The sequence below is a fragment of the Sus scrofa genome, chromosome 1, assembly GCF_054392235.1.
Source record: "Sus scrofa isolate SSC_HxYL_T2T_F1_AM1 chromosome 1, Sscrofa_HxYL_maternal_Yorkshire_Landrace_v2.0, whole genome shotgun sequence".
Lineage (NCBI taxonomy): Eukaryota > Metazoa > Chordata > Mammalia > Artiodactyla > Suidae > Sus > Sus scrofa.
The window spans coordinates 228,867,340-228,889,895 of record NC_139383.1 but is presented as its reverse complement, the minus strand read 5'-3'; the positions used below and the strand labels follow the sequence as shown (position 1 = coordinate 228,889,895).

General features: G+C 39.0%; 1 protein-coding gene across 35 annotated transcripts in view; it reads right to left on the bottom strand.

Annotated features, from left to right (window-relative positions):
• Window positions 1–22,556, bottom strand: part of GLIS3 (GLIS family zinc finger 3) — a 674,383-nt gene that overhangs the window by 66,336 nt on the left and 585,491 nt on the right. For 33 of the 35 annotated variants that reach the window (XM_084986252.1, XM_084986326.1, XM_084986283.1 and 30 more), the window contains one exon: window positions 2,363–2,504. The exons of the other annotated variants lie outside the window; for them this stretch is intronic. In XM_084986252.1, coding sequence (XP_084842378.1) covers window positions 2,363–2,504 — 142 coding nt within the window. The remainder of the gene's footprint in view (window positions 1–2,362; window positions 2,505–22,556) is intronic. 35 annotated transcript variants of the gene reach the window in all.

The following is a 22,556-nucleotide window of genomic DNA, read 5'->3' as shown; positions in this document are numbered from 1 at the left end:
AAACTACTCCAAATACGTTTGCCATTTAGCCAAGTCTTAGTCTTCATCAAATTACCTAACACTTCAGATTTCACATTTAACTAATTGATGAACAGTTTCGTTTTCCTTTGGCATTTTTTCACTGTCTGGCTTCTTTCCATAGATCTTTAGCACAGGTTTGAGACTAGTGTGAACATGCACTCCTGGCAAGTGCAATTCTAAAGCTATAAAAAGAAGGATTAAAATTTTTGTGTTTTAGTTTTTCCTCTTGTCTTTAGTTTTCCTTTTGTCTTTAGTCTTCTGGGTTTGTTGCCTCCTCAGCAAAACAGGGCATAATCACTTTTTTTAAGTCAAAAACAAAGAAAGTAAAATAGAACCTGAGGAAAGCAGGAATAAAGAAGCAGGGCAGATAAATATTCATAGTTATAAGCTAATTGGAGAAGTAAAATTTTAGGAACAAAGTTAAGCCAAATGACTACCTGCCTGTTTCCAGTGTTCCCAGATTCATAGAAAATTGGAGTCATTCTGAAGATGCCCTGTTGATGATGTGGTAACTTAGGCTTCTGGTCTGCTATGACAGCTCACATGACACAGTTAGAGGCTCAAAGCTAAGAGCTCTAAGATCAAATGCAAAAAAGTGTCATGACAAAAAGAGAATGTTTGGAATGACAAAGTTGTTTCGAACTAAACCTCTTAAATATATTTGCCAATATTACCAGACATACTGAAGCACCCACCAAGACAAATGTGATCCTAAGTTTTAAAAATAAGCTATATGCTATATCCCATATACAGCAAGAGTAGTAACATTTTTCAAAGAAAAAGATATGTCTTCCCAAACCCATTTCCAAGAGGTTAAAATGCAACAAGATTAGCCCATCACCATAAACTATTTATATTGGATGCTATGTCATTTTTCAATTGATTCTGGTTAGTTCTGACTTTTTTACTGCTGGCTTCTAGGTATTTAATAAGATGATGGATTTACAGACTGAAGAAGCAGGGAAATAATCTAAAGGCTGTTTTAAAGTGATTGTTAATTTAATGTGCTAGAATAAATATTCGTATATCAAACGTTTGGCAAATCAAACAGACATGTGTGCAAACAAAAGCTAGTCATGCTTTTTCATGTATATATCTAATATAAAATATTTGGGTGTTGATAACATTGTACATTGACATATTTCATGTATTATGTGTACCTATACCCAAAACCTCTGTCAGATTTGGTCAGCTCTTCAAATAAATTTAATCTAATCTCCTATGGTCTCAAAAAGCTGAGGCTTTGTTTTTTCCAAGAGTAAGTACTCAAAGCAACTGATAAGGGGCCACCAACACTGGAACAACATTAATGATGTCTTGATGACTGACCTTTTCGAAATATTTGCTTAATGCCCTTTCCCCCGCATTTGGATCAACTGAGAATTGTCAAGTTTAAAACGCTATACAAGCATGTCCTTCTCCTACTCCACTGTTATGCATCAGTAAATTGTTCATTCTTTATGGCTTATTAGTACTTTTAAAAAGAAAAAGCAGTCTTCTGCCAAAAGCTGGCTCTGGAGCCAGATGGGGTGGGAGCAGAATCTGTAATTCACAGAAAACAGAAAATTCCCATTGTCTGGAATGTGGAGCTAGTGGGACTTTTGCTCATAGCATGACAGTAAGAGTTTTCCATATATGAGGATGAAAACCAATTATGTATGCACAAGTATATCACCATTACAGAGAGAGGAAAATGCACAAAAATCCAGGCTAATAAAGTAAATGAAAAAAATTACATCCTTATTGCATATTAATCCTTTCTTATTTTTCACTACATACATAAAATTTTCCAAATATTGAGTCATCTATTATTCAAACACGGCAGAAGGAAGCTAGTCTGGGAGTGTCATCTCATCCCTCCTTCCCCAAGGGTTGACAAACATTAACGGACATTCTTACTAGTTCATTTGATGTGAAATTTTTCTTAGAGACCTGAGGTTTTGCAATGCAAAGACGACAATGACTGTTCCATTAAGAAATCCACATGCAGCTTGTTACCTGCTTAAGGGGGAAATATTTCCTTTGAGTCTAAATCAAGTTAATAAATTTAAGATATCTGAGAGGGTTGGGTACATTGAACTTTTGGCAGAAGTCCAGAACTAACTGAGCTAATGCATTGTTTTACTCTGTTTTTTTTTTTTTTATGAGGAAAACCAGTCTGCGGCCAAACCCAGCTCAGGAATCAGATGGGGCAGAGAGTTGGGGGATAATTTGCAGTCCACTGATGAAGTGAAATACAGATGATTTTGGGAGAATTTTTATGTGAGCATTCCTTTTAACCATAGTGAAGGGCTTAGAGAAGGGGAGTTGATGTGGTGAAGTCTGCCTTTGCTGTCATTACCTGGATAGAGGTCAGGCCCGGGCCCTGGGGAGCATCCCACTGCCCTATCAGCAGCATCTCCTGGGGAAGTGGCAGGCTGCAGGGGCTGCACGGCAAGGCAATCTGTGAGCAGTTCAGGATGGAGCTCTGCACTGGACCGCAGCTAAGAGAAGGAGAAAACAGAAGACAGATGGAAAAGGAAGGCTATTCCTTGGAATACTTTCCTGGAAAGGATATCATGCCTCAAGGTTCAGGCAATTCAGTCCACAAATATTTATCAAGCAACAAACACAGGTTAGGCATTGGACTTAACAGAGAGTCAATAAAAGAGTCAGTTTTCCAATTCTAATAACACCTGGCAGGTGTTACAGGAAAAGTGTGGTTAGAGGCGGATTTGACTTCAGTCCTTGATATTTCCATTTCGAGGAACCCAACTTCCTATTATATTTTATTTGCTCTGTATGTTATCAGAACTTGTAATGATAAAAAAAACAAACTCAAGTAATTTAATCCATATTGTAAAGTGCTTTTAAAAAACAGAGATACTAACATGAAAATATCTTGGAGATAATTAGGAATGTCCATTTAGATTTGACACCTATAGATTTTACATGAGAGGAAAATATACAAGTTAAGTTTTAAAATACCATGAAACATGATAGAAAGAAAAATCAAGAGTTTCCATTGCAGCTCAGTGGTAAAGAACCCAACTAGCATCCGTGAGGATGCAGGTTTGATCCCTGGCCCTGCTCACTGGGTTAAGGATCTGGCATTGCTGTGAGCTGTGGTGTAGGTCACAAATGTGGCTCAGATCCTGTGTTGCTACAGCTGTGGTGTAGGCTAGCAGGTGCAGCTCTGATTCGACCTCTAGCCCAAGAACTCCCATATGCTGTGGGTATGGCCCTAAAGAAAAAGAAGAAAAAGAAAGAAATCAAAGCAACAAAATATCACAATAGTAAGTTACATCAAAAAATTAGACTTAATTTTATCACAGTGACAAAATTAATTCTTTATATATTACAGAGCCATAAAGCTGTTAGAATAAAGTATAGGTGCAAAGTTATCTGATTTCTTTATGAAAAAGGATTATGTAAATGTAATCTGAATGGAAAAAAATCACAATGGAAGATTTAGTTACATAAACCACTAACCTGTTTATATATAAACATATCTTAAAATCTAAAAATATATTTGTTATAGACATTGCAAAATATCATCTTCAGTGTTTAAAGAGAATATAAAAGTTGATTTTGTCTTCATCAAGATAAAACTAACCTTTTAGATATAGAACTGGGGTATACTTATTCATCCAACCAATACTCATTGAGCATGAGACACTCCTGGAGACTCCAGAAATACTGTCTTATACTCTAGAGAGGGAGCAGATGATAAACAAATAAAATATATATCATATCAGATAGTAATAAATGCCATGGACAAGAGTGAGGTAGAGAAGAGAGACAGTGAATAGGAATGAGGGATGGCAACTTTGGATGAGGGATCAGAGAAAGCCTGTTAGAGACGGCTCTGGTAAAAAGCCTTGGCAGAAGTGAAGGAGTGAGCCCTGCATATATATGGGAGAAGAACATGCTTTTCCCCATGGTGTGCCCAGATTATCTGAGAAACAGTAGGCTGGAGTTGGAGGGAGCCTGGGGCCTGGAGAAGAGAAATAGAAAAAAAACAGAGGTATAAGTGGAGGAGAGAAGGAGCATGTTTAGTGTCCCTCTCTTCCTCCCTCCCAGATGAGTAGAACAGAAGAGGCCCTTCCAGATCATTTGAGGCTCCTAAACATTCTCTAGTACTGGAATTATCAAAGGAGTGAGGTGGGAGGCACATATAGAAATATCCCAGGAGGGAGTTTATTTACTGTGCAGCCTTCGATGTGAATAAAAATTTTTTAAAAGGAAAAACAGAAATGAGAATAAACTAAAAAAATGTTTAGCACATTGCAAATAAATGCAAAGCTAAAACTTTAAAAAAACAATTTAGGAGTTCCTATTGCGGCTCAACGGTTTGTGAACCCGACTAGTATCCATGAGGACATGGGTCTGATCCCTGGCTTCGCTCAGTGTGTTAAGAGTCCAGCATTGCTGTGAGCTGTGGTGTAGGTCACAGACACGACTCGGATCTCCTGTTGCTGTGGCTCCAGCATAGGCTGGGGGCTACAGCTCCGACTGGATGGACCCCTAACCTGGGAACCACCATATGTCGCGGGTATGGCCCTAAAAAGACTAAATAAATAAATAAATAAATAAATGAAAAATAAAAATAAAATAAAAACTTTAAAAAAGAAATAGTTGTTGGAGTTCCCACTGTGTTCCCACTGTGTTAAGGACCCAACACTGTCTCTATAAGGATGTAGGTTCCACCTCTGGCCCTGCTCAGTGGGTTAAGGATCTGGCATTGCCATGAGCTGTGGTGTTACGGCAGTCTCTTTTGATTACTTATGTACTTCAAGCCCTTAGAACTGTGTTTGGCATTTGATTGAGGCCCAAGAAACACTTGATGCACAGATGCAGCTCAGATCAGGATGGGATCAGGCACTGCTATGGCTGTGGTGTAGGCCTCAGCTGCAGCTTTGATTCCACCCTTAGCCCAGGAACTTCCATATGCCACAACTGTGGCTGTAAAAAGAAAAAAAGTAGTAGTGAAGCAATGTGAGAGAAGCAATCTTAAACACTACTGGAGTACATATTGTTACAAACTTTCCATATCATATCTGGAAATATTTCTTTCAAGATCCATAACTGAAATCATTTGCTCTTAGAATCTGTGTTAAGAAAATAACCAGAAAGGTGAAGGAAGATTTATACTTAGTGCACTAATGATATGTAACATTATTTGCAGAAATATTAAAAATTAGGAAATGTTACTTAAATATCTGCAATTATGGCTAATAAATTATACTACATCTATTTGATGGAATATTATGCAACCACTAAAATGATGTTCATTACTATAAAAAGAAAAACACAAAATTACATACACATAATGATAAACATGTTAAAATAGACAAAATACTGTAAGGAAATATAATCCAATATTAAAAATGATTTTTGTTTTCAGCAGCAAAATGATGAATTTATTCCTGCTGTTTTCTTTTTATCCTTTCCTCTGCTTTCCAAATTTTCTACATTTGAAGGATGTGTTTGGAGCTGACTGGTACCAATCCAAGAGTGCCAGCTATGTATACTTTTCCCAAACTTGATTTACAATAATGTCAGACTGATAGCCTGAAGATGGTGCTGGTGATAACACTTACACTATGGAAATTGACAAGTGCATCACTCTGGGGCTTTTTTGTCTGGAGAGCTGGGTGTTAAACACTATCTGCACACCACTGACAATGACTCTGATCAGAAACACAAACACACACACATCAGTAAGTAACTATTTAGAGAGTAGTACTTCGTCAAACTCAAAAAACTTCATGAAGAGACAAACACATGTTCAGGTCTTAGTCTAAGACTATGAAAATGACACAGTGACCCTAAGTATAGGGAAGGGGCATTTAACACATGTAGTGAACAGAACATAATCATAATTTCATCAGCTTTGCCACACTGGAATGTCTGATCAAGACTGAGTTAATGCCTAACCCTCTCAGGGCCTTTGAAAGGTATGTTTGTTATTTTGGTACTAACCTAACACATACTGCATAAGAAAAACTGGAAAAAAAATCAAGGCTTAGAATGAGTTCTGGTGATCACTTTTAATTTATCTTTCATCATTAAAATGTGATCTGGGGGCCACATGTTCTACTAAGAGTAGACATGAACATCTCTCTGCTTTCTATTACCAACTACTCTAGGGTTTTACAGATATGAGTACTGATGAGGTCCTTCCAAGGAATTTCATGGCTATGGTTACTCCTAGAGTCAAAGGCAGGCAATTCTTCCTTAGCTGCACTGAGTATTCATGTTTTCCAAGAGTGTGATTCCATATGACTTTGTGGTGAGAGTTAATTTGGTTTTCTCTGGGATTAGGCATGGTTCCAGAAAGTGCTTCTTAAACTGAACAAGCTTTGAGGACCTCATGCAAAATTTCCAAAGGAGGGCCATATGTATAGAAATATAGTAATGATATGTAAGTTTAGTATCCTTCTCTCCCTCCCAGAAAATGAGACCAGGAAAGGGCCTTCTAGGACATTTAAGACTCTTGAATATTCTCAGGTTCAGGAATTATCAAAAGGGTGAGGCAGGAGGCACAGAGCAGAATCATCTGGGAAGAATGTCTTTCAATATAATATGGCTTTATATTTGGAGTAAGAAACACAGTTATTTATCTAACACAACATATTAGATGCTAGGCATACAAAGCAGATAGAGGAAACTTTGTCAATGGGGGATGGTCTCTAATTGTGCTTCTGAAACCTGGGCATGAATCAAGAATTACCTGCAGGTGCCACCCCAGAGCTGCAGATTCAGTGGGTCTGTGGAACACTGCCAAAAAGTTCCCAGGTCATGATGTTGCTGTTATCTGGGAGCCACAGTTTTAGAACAACTAAGAATTCTGATGAGAAAGGCTGAGATTTTTCTGGTAATAGGTAGAGGAAATGAATTATAGAAATAAGGAATTATGTGTAAAAAAAAAACTGTCCTTATGACATGAAACTCATGTACCCATTTCTTATTATGTCTCCCTTTGGACTTGATAATAATAAGTGGTTCCATGAAGTGCATTTCTTAAAAACAATTTGGATTTTTATCTTTTTACAGGGATATAAAGGGTTCAAATTTTTCAATCCGGTTTAATACCCGAATTGTATTTGTCCTCCTTTAGAGGATAGCACAGACAACGAGGACTTGCCCTTTACGGGGCCTTCACTTCTCTTTACAGAAAGAAGTGGAATTTGAATGTACTGATTATCAGGTCATCTATTTTAAGGGGCTGCTGTGTTGCACAACACCAGGGACCTTTATTCACAATGCAATCTATGTGAACGGTGCCCCTGGAGTTGTTCCACTTAGCCACGCTAACCATACCCCATTAGTTCTTGAGTAGCACTGCCCTTCTTTATCCTCCTCTTCTTTCACTGCACAAGTGCTTCTTGGGCCTCAATCATATGCCAAACACAGTTCTAAGGGCTTGAAATATATCAGTAATCAAAAGAGACAAAGATCCCCACTGAGAAGTTTATATTCTAGAGAAGGGAATATATAGTAAATAAATGAACTAAGTAAGTTGTATAGAAGGAAGTAAATGCTATGGAAAAAAGAAAAAAAGAGAAGGGTAGGTGGGATTCGTAATGCTAGGAAGAACTGTGGTCTTGTTGAGAAGAGAGTCAAGCAAAGACTTGAAGGAATTGAGGAAATTGGCTAAGTCCACATCAAGGGGAAAAGAGTTCCAGAATGAGGAGGCCAGCAAGGCTGGAAAGGGATGTGACCTAGAGAGAGAGGTAAGAGCTGGGTTCTGAGAGGTAGGGTGGAGGTAGAGCCAGATAATAGGACTCGAGAGCCCTCACTTAGGACTTTGGCTTTTAGTCAGTATAGTAGGAAACCCTTTAGGGTCTTCACCATTGGTTTCCTTGGAGACTCATCTCATCCCATGTTCTCCATAGCCTCATCGACACTGTGTCTCCCCTTCTTTGGGAGTCCACATAAGCTGTAAGGTATGGATACACTGATGGTTAGTTTTGTGTCATTGTGGGTGGCTGTACTATAGAGCCCAATTACTCAATCAAACATTAGGTCTTGCTAGGAAGGAATTCTGTAGATAGCATTGACATCTACAGTCAGTTGACTTTAAGTAAAGCAGATTACCTTCTATAACCTGTGGGCCTCACCCAAACTGCCCAATCTTTGAGGTCAAAAACCTAAGGCTTACCTGAAAAAGAAGAAAAATTTCCTTTGGACTGGAGCATTAGCTCCTGACAGTTTCCAGCCTATGGGCTTTCCCTACAGATTTCTGACTTGCCAGCCCCTACAAATGAGCAAGCAGATTCCTAGAAATCTATCACCTATCTATCTATCTATCTATCTATCTATCTATCTATCTATCTATCTATCTATCTATCTATCTATCTTCTAGTGGTTCTGCTTGTCTGAGATGCCTGAGTGATACAGATCTTATTAGAAATACTTTATTTTTTTGCTGCCTATAACAGATGTACTTTATTTATAATGATTTTTATTTTTTCCATTATAGCTGGTTTACAGTGTTCTGCCAATTTTATACTATATAGCAAGGTGACCCAGTTACATATACATGTATACATTCTTTTTTTCTCACATTATCATGCTTCATCATAAGTGACTAGACATAGTTCCCAGTGCTATACAGCAGGATATCATTGCTTATGCATTCCAAAGGCAATAGTTTGAATCTATTAACTCCAAATTCCCAATCCATCCCACTCCCTCTCCCTCCCCCCTGGCAACCACAAGTCTGTTCTCCATGTCCACGATTTTTTCTGTGGGAATATTAGATTCCCAATATGCTTTAAAAGACATGATCATATGATGATTATTCCCAAACAAGAAGGAAAAGAGCACAATGCAAGTAAATTCAACAGAAAATGGCTGGATGTGCACAGTCACCATGATGCACTTTTAAAGACTGCATTTCAATTCAATACACATTCATGGGATCCATGTAATTTACTTGATACTGTATGCCTCACAGCAACCATATGAAGTGTACACTATTGTGATTCCCATTTTAGAGATGAGAAAGCTGAAATGACACATCTCGTAAAGGTCAGGCGTGGATGTGGGGATTAGAATACCAAGTCAGGTTCTTCAAATATAGCCAAGGGGTTGCTATTATAGATCCAGCACCATCTTGCTCTCTAAAGTCCCTCTGAAGTCCAGCTGCCCGCAGATTCTTTCCGTGTCCCATGATGTCCCAGAATCATGTCAGAGTTAACATGTCTCAAACCAACCTGCTGATTTACTTCCAGTCTACTCCTGTGTTCTCCCTTGCTGTTCCTCAAGGCAAAGCTTGGAGACATCCTTGATACTCCCCTTTCTCTCATATTTCACACCTCATTCAGCTCCACTTTCAAAACAAACTGACCGCTTCTCACCACCTCTGACTCCAGGCCTGGCTCAAAAAATAGCCCACATCAACTTCTTCCTTTCCCCTACCACACCACACACATTCATACACTTTTTCCTTCCTCTTAGGACTTTTTAATATTTTATCTAGGAGAAAATCATTCAGATTGGTCTAGTTGGGGGAGCAAATAGTCCCCAGTTTCTTAAGAAAAGTTCCTGGAATATCTCATTACCACTGTATAGATTATAATAACATGCCCTTAAGGAAAAGGTTTTTGTTGGGGTAGAGATAGAGAAACAAAAAGGACCACTGCTGTTTTATTTTCATTGTCCCCTTTCCCAGAGACCTATCACCTGGTTCAGTCCTTGGCCAATAATACGCATATCTGCTGTTGGGAAAAATAAAGTATGGTACTCAACATTCCTTAAGATCTGCATCCTAAGCCATGCAGAGTGGGCCTAGGGTACTTGAAGTGATCTTAATCCAGGGACATCCTGACCTCAGTACCCCTCTCCAAAAGAGGACACTTCACCTCTCTCTCTTCTGATTCTCTAACTCCTTAATCCTCCTTTAGGTCCTCTTCCCTTTCCCATCCCTCTCCTGATGTTCTCTTTGGTCACTCCTGTTTCTCAGGAGCTCAACCAGACTTTGTGGGGATGACTCTCACATCTCCATGCTTTTAGAGGTGGGTCAGGGGAGACCTCAGGGAAGGGAGGACATTATGGGCTATGAACTTAGTGAGGTGAGAGAGCATGATGTGCAGAAAGAGCATTTTATGCAGATGGAACAGAAAGGAAAGAAAGAGGGAACAGGCTAATCTATTCTAAAAACAGCTACCTGGAAAGGAGGGAGCAAGGGAGCAAAGAAAATGATGTGGGTCATGTGGTTGGAGAAATAGTTAGAGGTCAGGTTCTGTCCAGTCTCAACACAGGGAAAGGTAGCACAGTTGAAACCTTGGTATCCAGGGAAACTGGTTCCATGATTCCTGTGGCTACCAAAATCCAGAGATGCTCAAGTCACTGATATAAAATGATGAAGTATTTGCATATAACCTGCACACATCCTCCCCTATACTTTAAATCATCTCTAGATTACTTACAATACTTCATACAATGAAAATTCCATGTAATTGGTTGCAGGAACATACAAATTCAAGTTTGGCTTTTTGGAACTTTCTGGAATTTTCCCCCCTATATTTTCAACCAGTGCTTGATTGAACCCAGAGATGTGGAACCCAAAGATACCAAAGGCTGATTATTTGATTTCATTGTAACAGAAGCTAACAGGAAGGTGTGAGCAGCAAAGCAACTGGTTCATATTATAATGTGAAAGGATCACTGTGATTATTTTGTGGAAAACATTAGGAGGACAAGAGAGCCCAGGTAGGGCTATTTCAGCAATCCGGATGGGAGATGCTGAAGGCCTGGGGTCAGAGGTGAGCAGCAGTCAGTTTGTTTTGAAAGTGGAGCTGAATGAGGTGTGAAATATGAGAGAAAGGGGAGTATCAAGGATGGCTCCAAGCTTTGCCTTGAGGAACAGCAAGGGAGAACACAGGAGTAGACTGGAAGTAAATCAGCAGGTTGGTTTGAGACATGTTAACTCTGACATGATTCTGGGACATCCTGGGACATGGAAAGAATCTGCGGGCAGCTGGACTTCAGAGGGACTTTAGAGAGCAAGATGGTGCTGGACCGATGATAGCGACCCCTTGGCCCTCTTCCCTCATCAATCCACCCTGGGATTTCAGGCAGATTCTCCTAAAATAGAGTTTTTATGTCATACCCAAGGAGGAAATATCCTCTCTTGTTTGGCACACCAGTTCCAAAAGGCTGAAATAAGAAGAGCTTCCGTGATATGAGTCCATCACTTATCAAGAATAGATATTTCCTTTAGGCCTAGACAAAAAACCTCTGATCCTTTCAAGGCACTGTCTCACTCCCATTTATATGCTGCATAATAAACATCCCATTTATTATTCTGTTCATTCCTCTGGCCTGGAATGGCTTCCCCCCTCCCAGGATAACTCCTCCAAAACCCAGTTTATGGCTCCCTGCTGAAAAAAGCCCCCTTCTGACCAGATCAACCCATAAGAGGCCTCCATGGTACAGGGAGAACAGCAGAGTCTGCTTTCAACAATCTTGCAACTGGACATATGTTTTCGGCTTTGTTTCTTGTCATGAGTTTAGTCTACACTCTTCGAAAGTCTATGAGGACCTGGTTGGCTGACTGCCTTTTAAATTTTCAAAACTCTGCAGCACCTGGCAGGGTGGAAGCAGCATCCAGATAAATTATTCAGTGCCGGTCAGATTTGTAAGAATGGGATACAGTTTTTTATCTAAAGGCCATTATAATCTCTAGTGCTTGGTGGATGTATCTAAAAAATACAATGTGCTCATATCTTAATTACCTCACCTGATGAAGAAATTTTAAAGTACAGATAATAGTTACCTAGCAGAGAAGCTGCTGCTGCTGTCCAGACTCCCTCAGATGCCTCTGATTAGTTCTGTGACGCCCCCTCTCCTAGTCTTAGTGTGCCCATCCCCCAGCTTCTATGTACTTTATACTCAACGGCTAGCAGATACCCCTATCAACACATGTAAGCATGACTAACCAGTGCTTCTTTGCCCTGAAGTGGGACAAACTGTGAAGTGTAAATTATGCTCCAGAGCTCCCTATAGCATCTCTCCTGTTTAGCTTCTGCCCCCTGCCTTATTCCTTTCCTGGATTCTCCTGGGAACACTTCTTTAACAACTCACAAGCACCTGAATCCTCAGCTCACAGTTTGCTTCTGGGAGCACCCAACTCTGGAAACACTCCCAAATTCTTCTGATTTATCTTAGGAATGTAGAAGGCCAATCAACAGCACTCATAAGATGCTCGAACGCATGCTGTTCCCCTCTCTCCAGTTCTTGCTCTGCCCATGCACATGCAGTGTAGTAACTAGATGTTTAATGAAAGTTGGGTGTTCTGGGTCATTATGGATAGTACTAAGAGCATAACTGTAAAGTGTAAATTAAAAACAAAAACCTGATTTACAATAATTGGCATTCAATACAGCCTCAGATGTCACTTAGGTCAAACCTCTAGCTTATGTTATAACTGCCTTACAGCAACCACAGTAAATGGCTCTCAGACTCTGCTTGATTCCCCATAATAACAGGCAACTTACTTCCTCATCTTGGCAGCTTTAGTTTTAGACAGTTCCAACTGTCAGGAATTTTATTGCATATTCAGTTCTGATCTAGCTCTCAGCAACTATTAGGATTATATTCATCCTTCTCTTCATAAATGTGCAGCAATGGTCATGGACATACTAGGAAGAAATGAGACATCTCAGAATCTCAGAAACCAACCTGTGAATCTTTGAGTGTTAATTGTCCTGATCATTAATGGCCCATTTTAGGGCTTAATTTCTTGGTCTATCTGGGTGCAAGTAAGCAAATTGGCTTCTTAGCTTCTGTACAATCTCCCATTATGAAATAATTGTTCCAAATGATAGTTGTTGTTCGACATTAATAATGAAATCACAGATCAAATCTTGACAAGGTTTCTCCATTTGGAAATTTGAGCTGCTTCTCTAACAATGTAGGGATTTTTCCTTATATCTAAAAGCAAGGCACCATCAATTGTGATTTGTGTTTGTTTTTTTCTTCAAGACTACTCTGTTAATGTTTATAAGTTCTTGAAACAAGAGATGGAAATTCTATTCCCATCATTTTCTCATTTCAGATATGATTGAATAATCATCCAAGATTAAGTGAGTCAAGTGGAAATAATTAGGAAAGGGAAAAGGGCCCAGATTCTTGAATTTTCAGTTCCGTTACATTTTCTTCCAAGAGCAAAGGCATTCTGTTAGTCTGAAGCAAGATAAACCTCCAAAGCAAATGAGGCAGAATCAAAGGCCTTTTGTTTTCCCTTTCTCCAATGAGCGTTGTCTATCTGGGCTGTGCATGTTTATGCATCACCTTGCAGGGATCCTTTTGTTCTCCAAAAATCAAATGCTACCAAAATATGTTTCTGAAGAAACTCAGCCAGAAGGAAAGACAAATAGAATTTTTTCCAGAAGGTTAGGGTTTATTACCAGACCATTCTCATCAAGTATTCTCTATGACACTTTGAGCAATGTGGATCTTGGGGAATTAACTCATTGCCAAAAGGCTCAAAAATAATTACAATGAATTAACCTATTATATTAATTACAATTAATTTCCAGTTGAATCTAAAAATTCTCTCTCTAGGGGATTCCTCAGCACTGACATTTATGAAGTAGCTTTGGCATATCATAGGTAATTAATCTCCAACAATCTGCTATCAAATTCATTTCCTTTGGGAATGACCAATTTGCAAAAAAAGGAAAGAAATGAGAGTGAAGACTTAGAAAAATAGTACTGGAAGAAATCTCTTTGGGAACAAGAGGTACTGTCCAATTTGACACCCTGAATTTCTAAAATAGGGAGTACTTATTTGGTTAGCCGTGACTCTAAAGGCCAAACCTTTTATCTATAGCAGCTTAATGAAATGCCAAAATATTTAAATAGATACACATACGGGTATAGCTCAATAAGAGATATGAAAAAATCAGTTCTGCTATAGATACAACAAAACCATTGGTTATTTAGTAAAAAATGGTGATCAATGGGAACTGTTCATAGAAACAGAATTTCAAAGTAAAACGGAACTAGAATCCAGTAATGCTATGCACCAATGCTATAGCACTGCTATCCAAAAGAAACCTCTTTGATGATAGAAAAGTTCTCCACTGGACCCAATGGGAGCCACTAGTCACATGTGATTAATGAGCACTTGAAATGTAGCTGGTGCAACTGAGAAAACAAATTTCACTTTAATCTGATTTTAATTAATTTAAATTTATATGTAGTATGGAACTGCCTATCATAACTGGACATCATGGTGGCAGCTCAGCCTTTGTTTAAATGCCAAGGGTTAAGGACTAGCTGGTCCCAGGGTAGGTTCTGACCTATATTTGCAGGCTCAATTTTGCAGGTTGCTAGATGGCAGTTTTCTTGCTTTTGGTGTCTGCCCCCTAATGTGTGAGGCTGGTCCAGAGGCTTGTGCAGGCTTCCTGGAGGGAGGGGCCAGAGCCCACCCACTGGTGGGTGGAGCTAGGTCTTGGTCCTTTGGTGGGCAGGGCTGTGTCAAGAGACATGTCAAGAGATGGCTGTGGGCTCAGGAAGTCTTTAGGCAGCCTATCTGCAGATGTGTAGGGCTGTGTTCATGCCCTGTTGGTTATCTGGCCTGAGATGTCCCACCACTGGAGCCTACAGGCTGTCGGGTGGCGTGAAGTCTTGGTGCTAATAACCCAAGCAAGATGTCTGTCTCCAGCCACAGTTCATGTAGATGGACACTCCCCAATGTTTGCCACCAGCTTTAATGACCCCAGAATAAGCCACAGCTGTCCCTGCCTCCCCAAGAGACGCTCCAAGATCAACAGATAGGTCTGGCCCAGGATCCTATGAAGTCACTTATTGCCCTGGGTCCTGGTGTTTGTGAGAGCTTGTATGCATCTTCCAGCAGTGGAGTCTCTGTTTTCTCCAGTTCTGTGGAGCTCCTGCACTCAAGCCCTGTTAGCCTACAAAGCCCAATGATCTGGGAGCTCCTCTTCTCAATGCCAGACCCCTACACTAGGGAGCCCAATGTGGGACTCAGAGTGCTCACTCCTGTGGGAGAACTTTTATGATATAATTATTCTCCAGTTTGTGGGTCACCCACCTGGGTGGTATGGGATTTGGTTATATTGAGTGTATGCTTCCTACCATCTTGTAGTTTCTTCTTTATATCTTTGGATGTAAAATATCTCTTTTTTTTTTTTTTTTTTTTTTGTAGATTCCAGTCTTTTTTATTGATGGTTGTTCAGGAGTTGGTTGTGATTTTGGTGTGCTCAAAATCCTTTCATTCTGCCGTCTTATCTCCAATCCAGAAGTTCACTTTTCAAAGTTCCATTGTCGTTTGATGGCGCAGAAGCTCTTGGCTGCATTTCATTTCACTCTATCACTCAGCTGGCTACCACATTCCCCACTTCAGTGCCATTTGCAAGCTTGATGAAAATATTCTCTGGCATCAAAGATGGTGTTAAATCTCTGTCTAAGAGTAAGTGAGTTCTGAAAAATAGCCCATGCTCTATTGACACTAAGCCACAAGCAATCACTTAAATAATAGTTTATTTATGATATGAGTCATGAAAAATAAGACAGTAGGCTCTGGACTCAGAATACCTGGATTTGAGCTTTTGTATCTTAACTTATGAAATGTTAGACAACCACTAACAAGTAGTTTAACATCTCTTTAAGCTCAGTTTTCTCTGTAAAATGCGGATATAGTACTGAATTTATACGGTTGCTGTTGTTATTCTTGTAACAGATAATAAGTGATAATAAACTATTTCATCAATACATGGTATATAGCTAATATTCAACACATGCTAACTACTATTTCTTTTTTTTAGGGCCACACCCATGGCATATGGAAGTTCTCAGGCTAGGAGTTGAATTGGAGCTGTAGCTGCCAGCCTATGCCACAGCCACAGCAACGTCAGATCCAAGCTGCATCTGCGACCTACACCACAGATCATGGCAATGCCAGGTCCTTTAACCCACTGGGTGGGACTCATGGATACTAGTCAGTTCATTTCCACTGAGCCACAACAGAAACTCCTTAACTACTATTTCTATTCTTACTTTTTAAATTAATATTCAGTGTGGAAATATTATAAAACTGCATAACATGCATCTTTATTTTCTTTTCCCTCCTACCCATTTTTAGATATTTTTCTCTTTTTATTATAGCACCATATGGCAATATGACAAAGGAAAAAGAACAGAGACTTTGGGGTTAACTACATGTAAGTTCAAATTTCAGCTCTGCTACCTACTAACTTGCGGCTTTTGGCAAGATATTTAACCTTACAAGTCTTCGGTACCATCCTCTGTAGAATGGGGGTGATAACATCTGTTGTAGAATGTGGGGTTACCATATGATTTCATAAGGTGACCTACAGAAAGTGGCTGGTGTATTACATAGTTAATTTTTTTTTTCTTTTTTTGCATAAGAAGGAAAAGCTATTATAATTGTTAGGAGTGATACTTGTTGGGACCCCTTGTTGTCTTGCTTAGTCTAATAAACAGAGTCTGGGGCCAAACAGTGCCTTAGTCAAGATATTAGCATAGTTTTTGTAGATGAATATCACTCTGACAATATTTTATCTTAGAAGAATGTAGCTAGCTTATAATCAATTTTCCAAAATATATTAGAAATCAAAACCAACAACAAAACATTTTCGGAACACTTTGGGAGATGTTAACACTCATCTAGATGTGCTATTCATTAAAATCTGTACCACTATCTCACTGTTCTGGACAGAGTTGGGGAACTGAGGTTCAAAAGTATGTTGAAATCAGAAAGGCATTCAGTTTGGGATTTTCTGCATTGTTTACATTTGTAAAAACACCATTTTCCTCCTAAGTCAATATTATTCTAAAACTGACACCAAGAATACTACTTTTTTTTTTTTTTTTTTAGACAGGAAAATGATACACAAATGGACACAGTCTACGGCAGATTCAAACTTCATTTGGAGGAACATCTAAAAAGAAGAATATTAAATTGAAGGGTGGATTCTTTTTTTAGACAAATAGAAATATTAAAATAGAATTACACATGGTCATAAAAAATATCCTCCTTCACCTTCTGGGGTCTAGTTATGAGATTATAAAGACTCAAAGCAAGATGAAGGGTTTTCTTCTATCATAGCTTCATAAATTCCTCCTGACACTGGCTCATTGCACTAATGTGACCACACACATTCCACCCCATCCAGTCAAGTGTAGCATTTTTCTTTCTTTTCAAGTATTCTCAAGGTTTAATTAAAGCAGCCAGCTATCTAGTAATTACTTCCCCCGTCCATCTTACCAGCTCCTTATTGTCTCCCTTTGAATTGATTTCTGACTACAGCCCCTGCCTATGCTATAGTTTAGGAAGTGTGGGGAGACACTAACTGAAGAAGTTATTTTTTCCTTCCTTTCATTTAATTAAATGGATTGTCTGAAGGAAAAAAAAAAAAGATTTAAGGCTGACTTTCATGTACGTGAGTGTTAGGACAATTTTTAAATGTCTACTTCTAAAAGTTGAAGGCTGTCATTTCAAAGGAGAGTACTTGCTTTTTGCTCTTCCATCCAGCCTCTACTCAACAGTCAGTTTAATTTTCCCCAAGTACACTGCTGACAATGTTATTCCCATCATCAAAGTCCTTTAGTGACTCTCCACCCAGCATTATCTACAGCCAGAACTCCCCAGCTTTAACAGGCTGCTCTCACCTAGCTGTTTGGTTTCATGTCCCATGCCTCTGTCACACACAGCCAATGTGCCCTCCTCTATAATCCTTGTTCATTCTCATTCATGTTGGACTTCTGGCCACAGCCTCCCCCATCTGGAGTCCCATTTACTCCAGACTCTGCATATCTACAACACGTTCTGCATCTTCTTCAAGGTCCAATTCAGTGTCAACTCTCCCTTCAAGTCTTTCTATTTGGAAGTAATTTCTTCCTTTATAGACATTCCAATAGCAGTTTCTCTGTATCACTCTGATGGTATTGTGGCTTTCTACATTTTATAATACTTATTTATACATTATATATGTGTATGTGTGTCACAGATGACAAAAAAGCTCCTTGTAAATAGACAGCATGTCTATTTAATCATGTAAGTCAAAACAGTGCTTATTTTCACACAAAAGGTATCTGTAAGTGTTTGGGGAAACATGTAAACAAATAATGGGATGAATAATAAATGAATTGATAGCTGCTAAGGATTATTAATCCATACTTATCCTTTAGAGTAGCCCCTACAGAAAGATAAAATCATGTCTGCACAAAGGGAAACAAAAGAGTGAGACATTTTAGGCATGCTGAAATTAACAATTAATAATAAAACAGGAAGTAGCCAAGTGAAATCTTAACAGAAGTTTTTTTATTTTTTTTAATTTTTATTTTTTTGAAAGACACTTGGGAAGTTCATTTCCTTACAGTACTCAGTCCCCATTCATGTCAAGTTTCATTAGGTAACAATGTTCACATTTATATATTGATTATTGGAATGTTCAAATGAGCAATACTTCCAATAGGAAATGCCCATTCATTACATTCATATTTCCTATCCCTCATTCATCTAGAAGGGCTGGGAACAAATAACACTTTCTACCTTGCTTTTAAGGATTCAATATCTAGCATGTATTTGATAAGCGCAATTTAGAAATTCTGAGCCATGTGGACCTGAAATGACACACTCTAGCCCTCTTTTTGACAACCTAAACAGCTAACTCAAGACCTGCCCCCCCAGTCTTTTGGACCCTAGTTGAATGAGTAAACAGCCATGGCTCTGATACCCCTGGTCAATGCCTCCACATACAGCCTTTAATATTGCTCAGGGTCTTTTTCATCCTGAGGTAATGCCAACCAAAATAAGTGCTTGCCCACGGTGTCATTTAAGTCAATGCACAGAAGCATTTTATTGAAGGTAATTTCCCCTCCTCGTCTGAGGACTGTATGTCTTAGAATGATGCATGAATCACATGACTTTTAATGCTTTAGTGAAAACTGAATTAGAGCAATTCTCTAGGGTAAAGCCTGAGACAGGAACTGGACTCCTCTCCAGACTTCCAATAGTCTCTGCAGCTTCTGCCAAAGTCATTTTCATGTTTACTTTGTATTTCTTCTTATCATCTACCCCTTGCAATAAACTTGAATCTCCTCTCAAAAAATTAACCGTACCCCAGAATTCCAGACAAGAAAGCCAAAAATCCAAGGAAAGCGTGGAAGAATAATGATGGCTGCCAGAAGTCACTCATGGTGCATGGATAACGTCTCAGAAATCCTGTCTTAGACTACACTAGCCTTGCTGGTTCCGATAGAACAAGGAGAAAGGAGACTAGGTCAAGATGAAGAAGCAGAAAGGAGAAATAGCTGTTGTCAAAGCTGTAATTTTGTCTTCTAAGCTGGAGAACATGATGCTATTTTTCTTCCCCAGATGTTCTGCCATCTGCCAGACTTAGTGTGTACGCTTTTGTTCTCAAGGTCTATGAGGAACTCCAAACTCAGTGGTCTGTTGTGTCCAACTCCACTCTCAAATGCTCTAGGCCTCATGTTGCTTGTTTGTCATCATTATTAGCACCCCTCTAGGAAGATGATATTATTGGAAGTAATTTCACATTCCGACAATGCAGGAAGCTAGTACAAGTTGTAGCTACTTCAGATCTCTGCAAAGAGCCCTGTACACTGGCAACTTTTCGTCCACTAGAAAAAAAATACACACATGCACACACACACACATACACACTGAGGAAAGGAAAAGTGCCATCAAAAGACATGTCCCCTTTCATTCCCAGTAGTCCTTCAGAACAGAACTAGGGAAAATAGATTTGTTGTAGAGTCAAATAACCAATATTTTAGTGTAGTAAATTTAATATTAGTAAATTTTAATATTTCAGTGTAGGAGGCATATTTTAGGTCTTACTTTAAAGAAAAAAAATATGTATTTTATTTTAAATCAGAAATTAACAAGTCAGCATATTTCATGTAAAAGAAAATCTTAGAAACAAAAAATAGAGACTCTAAGAAATAATTTATCCTTCTGAGAATTCTGTTCTATTGTCCACAGAAAGTAAAGACTGTGCTTTATAGCAGAAACCCAAGAGTCTGCTGACAATGGAAAGCACACGTCTTTGCAAAACTTCCATAGCAATCAAACATCAAGGAAAGGTAGTATGTGAAATACAGGCTACTTAATTTTGCCCTAGTATTTTGAAGATCAAAAGAATATCTATTCTAAGGAGACACCCCCCAAGTCTTCTACCTTTCCACTGGGGGAACCAAGCAAATTCCTTGGTTTCTCATGCCATTACCACAGGCTGAAATGATGTAACAATAACTGCAAACAGGGGTTTCCCCCTGCGCCAACTCTCTAATCAGTTTCAAAGTACGTTTTGTTGGTTCTCATTGACACCACTCAAAGGAACTGGTCACTTGTGGTCTCAAAAGTTTTACAACAAATTGTGTGATTAAATTCTTTAAATACATCTGTCCATTACTAATCCTCTTTTGCCAACATCCTTTTCAGAGAAAAATTGCAGCGCTCCATGGTGCTTGATTTATATTTCATTTTGAGAACAGGAAGTAAAGGGATTAAAGTTAAGGATTAAAACACTTACTCTTTACTGCATTTTTTTCACCTCTTGAATGGCTTCCTGGTTGCCATGGCTACTGTTCACTGGTCCTTAGTCCTGAATGCATGTCTTTGCATTAATAAAATATTTTAAATGCAGCTTCATGGAAAACAATTGGGAAAGTAGCTTTAAGTTCAACTGTTTTTGAAAGAAGAAATTAGAAATTTAAAAAAAATCTTTTTTCTTCATTCTTTTATTGGTATCCTCAAGAGTGAAACAAACTAAAAGCACAGGGACAGTCCAAAGATAGACAAATGAAAATCAAAATTATGCAGCAGGGCACAAGGAGATTACTTTGAGATAGTGAGTTGGTCTTTAACTTACAAACCAGTGTTTGTAGGAAGATTAAGGGTCCCTGAGAGTTTCTCAAATGTTGCAACACCACAGAACATTTGAAAGGCAAAACTACACGTAAATGCAGTGTTGCAATTCCACATTGCAAATAGCAGCCAGGAAATGAAAAACCGAGGCTCTCCCCACCCCAAAGTTAACTTAACCATATCAATGTAAATATCACTGCTTTGTATCCAAGTCACTGACGGCAGAATCTGCATAGGAGTGTGGCCCAAGAGATGATCACCATGAACAGCATGTGCTTTCAGGATTGGAGATGTCTGCATGTTCAGTGCACAAAGCTGATGTGGAGCTGGGCGTTGAAAAGGAAGGGTGACATTGATAGACAAGTGAGCAAACACAACTGCATTTGAGTTGTTCCTTTAAACACACTCCCTTGACATTCATTTTATAATGTACTGCCTGCATTCTTTTAAAAAGCCAAGTAAAACTAAGGAGATGGAATAGTAAAAAAAAATTATAATAAAAAGTCCACTTTAAGATCTATTCTTAAAGTCCAATAGCAGGATAAGGTCCAGGATAAACTATGGAGTGACTTCTAAAACACCATTCCTGCCTTTTTTTTCCCCAATGCTTGGTTTATTTTTGCTGTATCATCCAGTGGTTTCAAACTACTTCTTTATCTCTCTGAGACCCTACTAAAACTAACTCCCCGAGATTCAAGTGTACTCATCATTTCTCACTTCTCCTGATCCCATACTCCCATTAAAACCACATTCCTCTCATAATATCCACAGAGGACAGAAATAGATGCTACGTGAAAACTTGTAATTGCATACAGGAATCTTCTCAAGACAATCTAGAGAGAGTAACTGAAAAGAATGACTACAATGATGGCAATTTTAAGCATTGTAACAGGCTAGTGGTATAGATAATTTTAGGTATGGGTAAGCAACTTCTAAATCAAACCATGAGATAGTTGGTGCCACCCATGGGCAGAATTTTAGTAAGTGAAGCAAACATGGATGGAAATGGTCAGTTATATGTAGAACCACAAGGTAAACAATCATGTGTTTCAAATATCCATGTTCCTTCTTTCCTGACTTCAGTATTTTCATTTGGAAACCATTTATTTTGGGACAACCCTAAAGATTTAGGGCCATCCCAGGACAGGCTAGGGTTACTGTTTGGCTGTTACTGTTTGGCTGTACATTTGCAATCAAGAGAGAGCAGTAAGAATCTACTACTGAGAGCCAATTCTCCACGGGACTCTCAAGTTTCTCCATGTCTTGGGAAGAGGGTCACTGAGTACCATTTTTAGACTATTTTTTAAAAGATGTTTCTATACCAAGAAGTTTTGAAAACTGACCGGGAAAGTATCTCCTTCCTTAGAAAAGGGCAGGCATACTTACATCCACTACAGGGATCCCCTGCTTTGTGAAAGTTTACTTTATGCCCCTTTGCTTTTATGGAAGACCTATATAGTACCTGTTCGAAAGAAATTTAAGGACTTTGGCTTTTACAAAAAAAGGTGAAAAGTAAAACTAGCGTTCAGCATTTGTTTTGCAGTGAGGTGTTACAGAGGCACCCTGTGCACCCCCTGAGCAACAAGAGTGGTACCACCACTCTCCCTCCCCAGGAACTATAATATACACAGCATCTCAGCTTCAAGCCACCATAGCAGTGAAC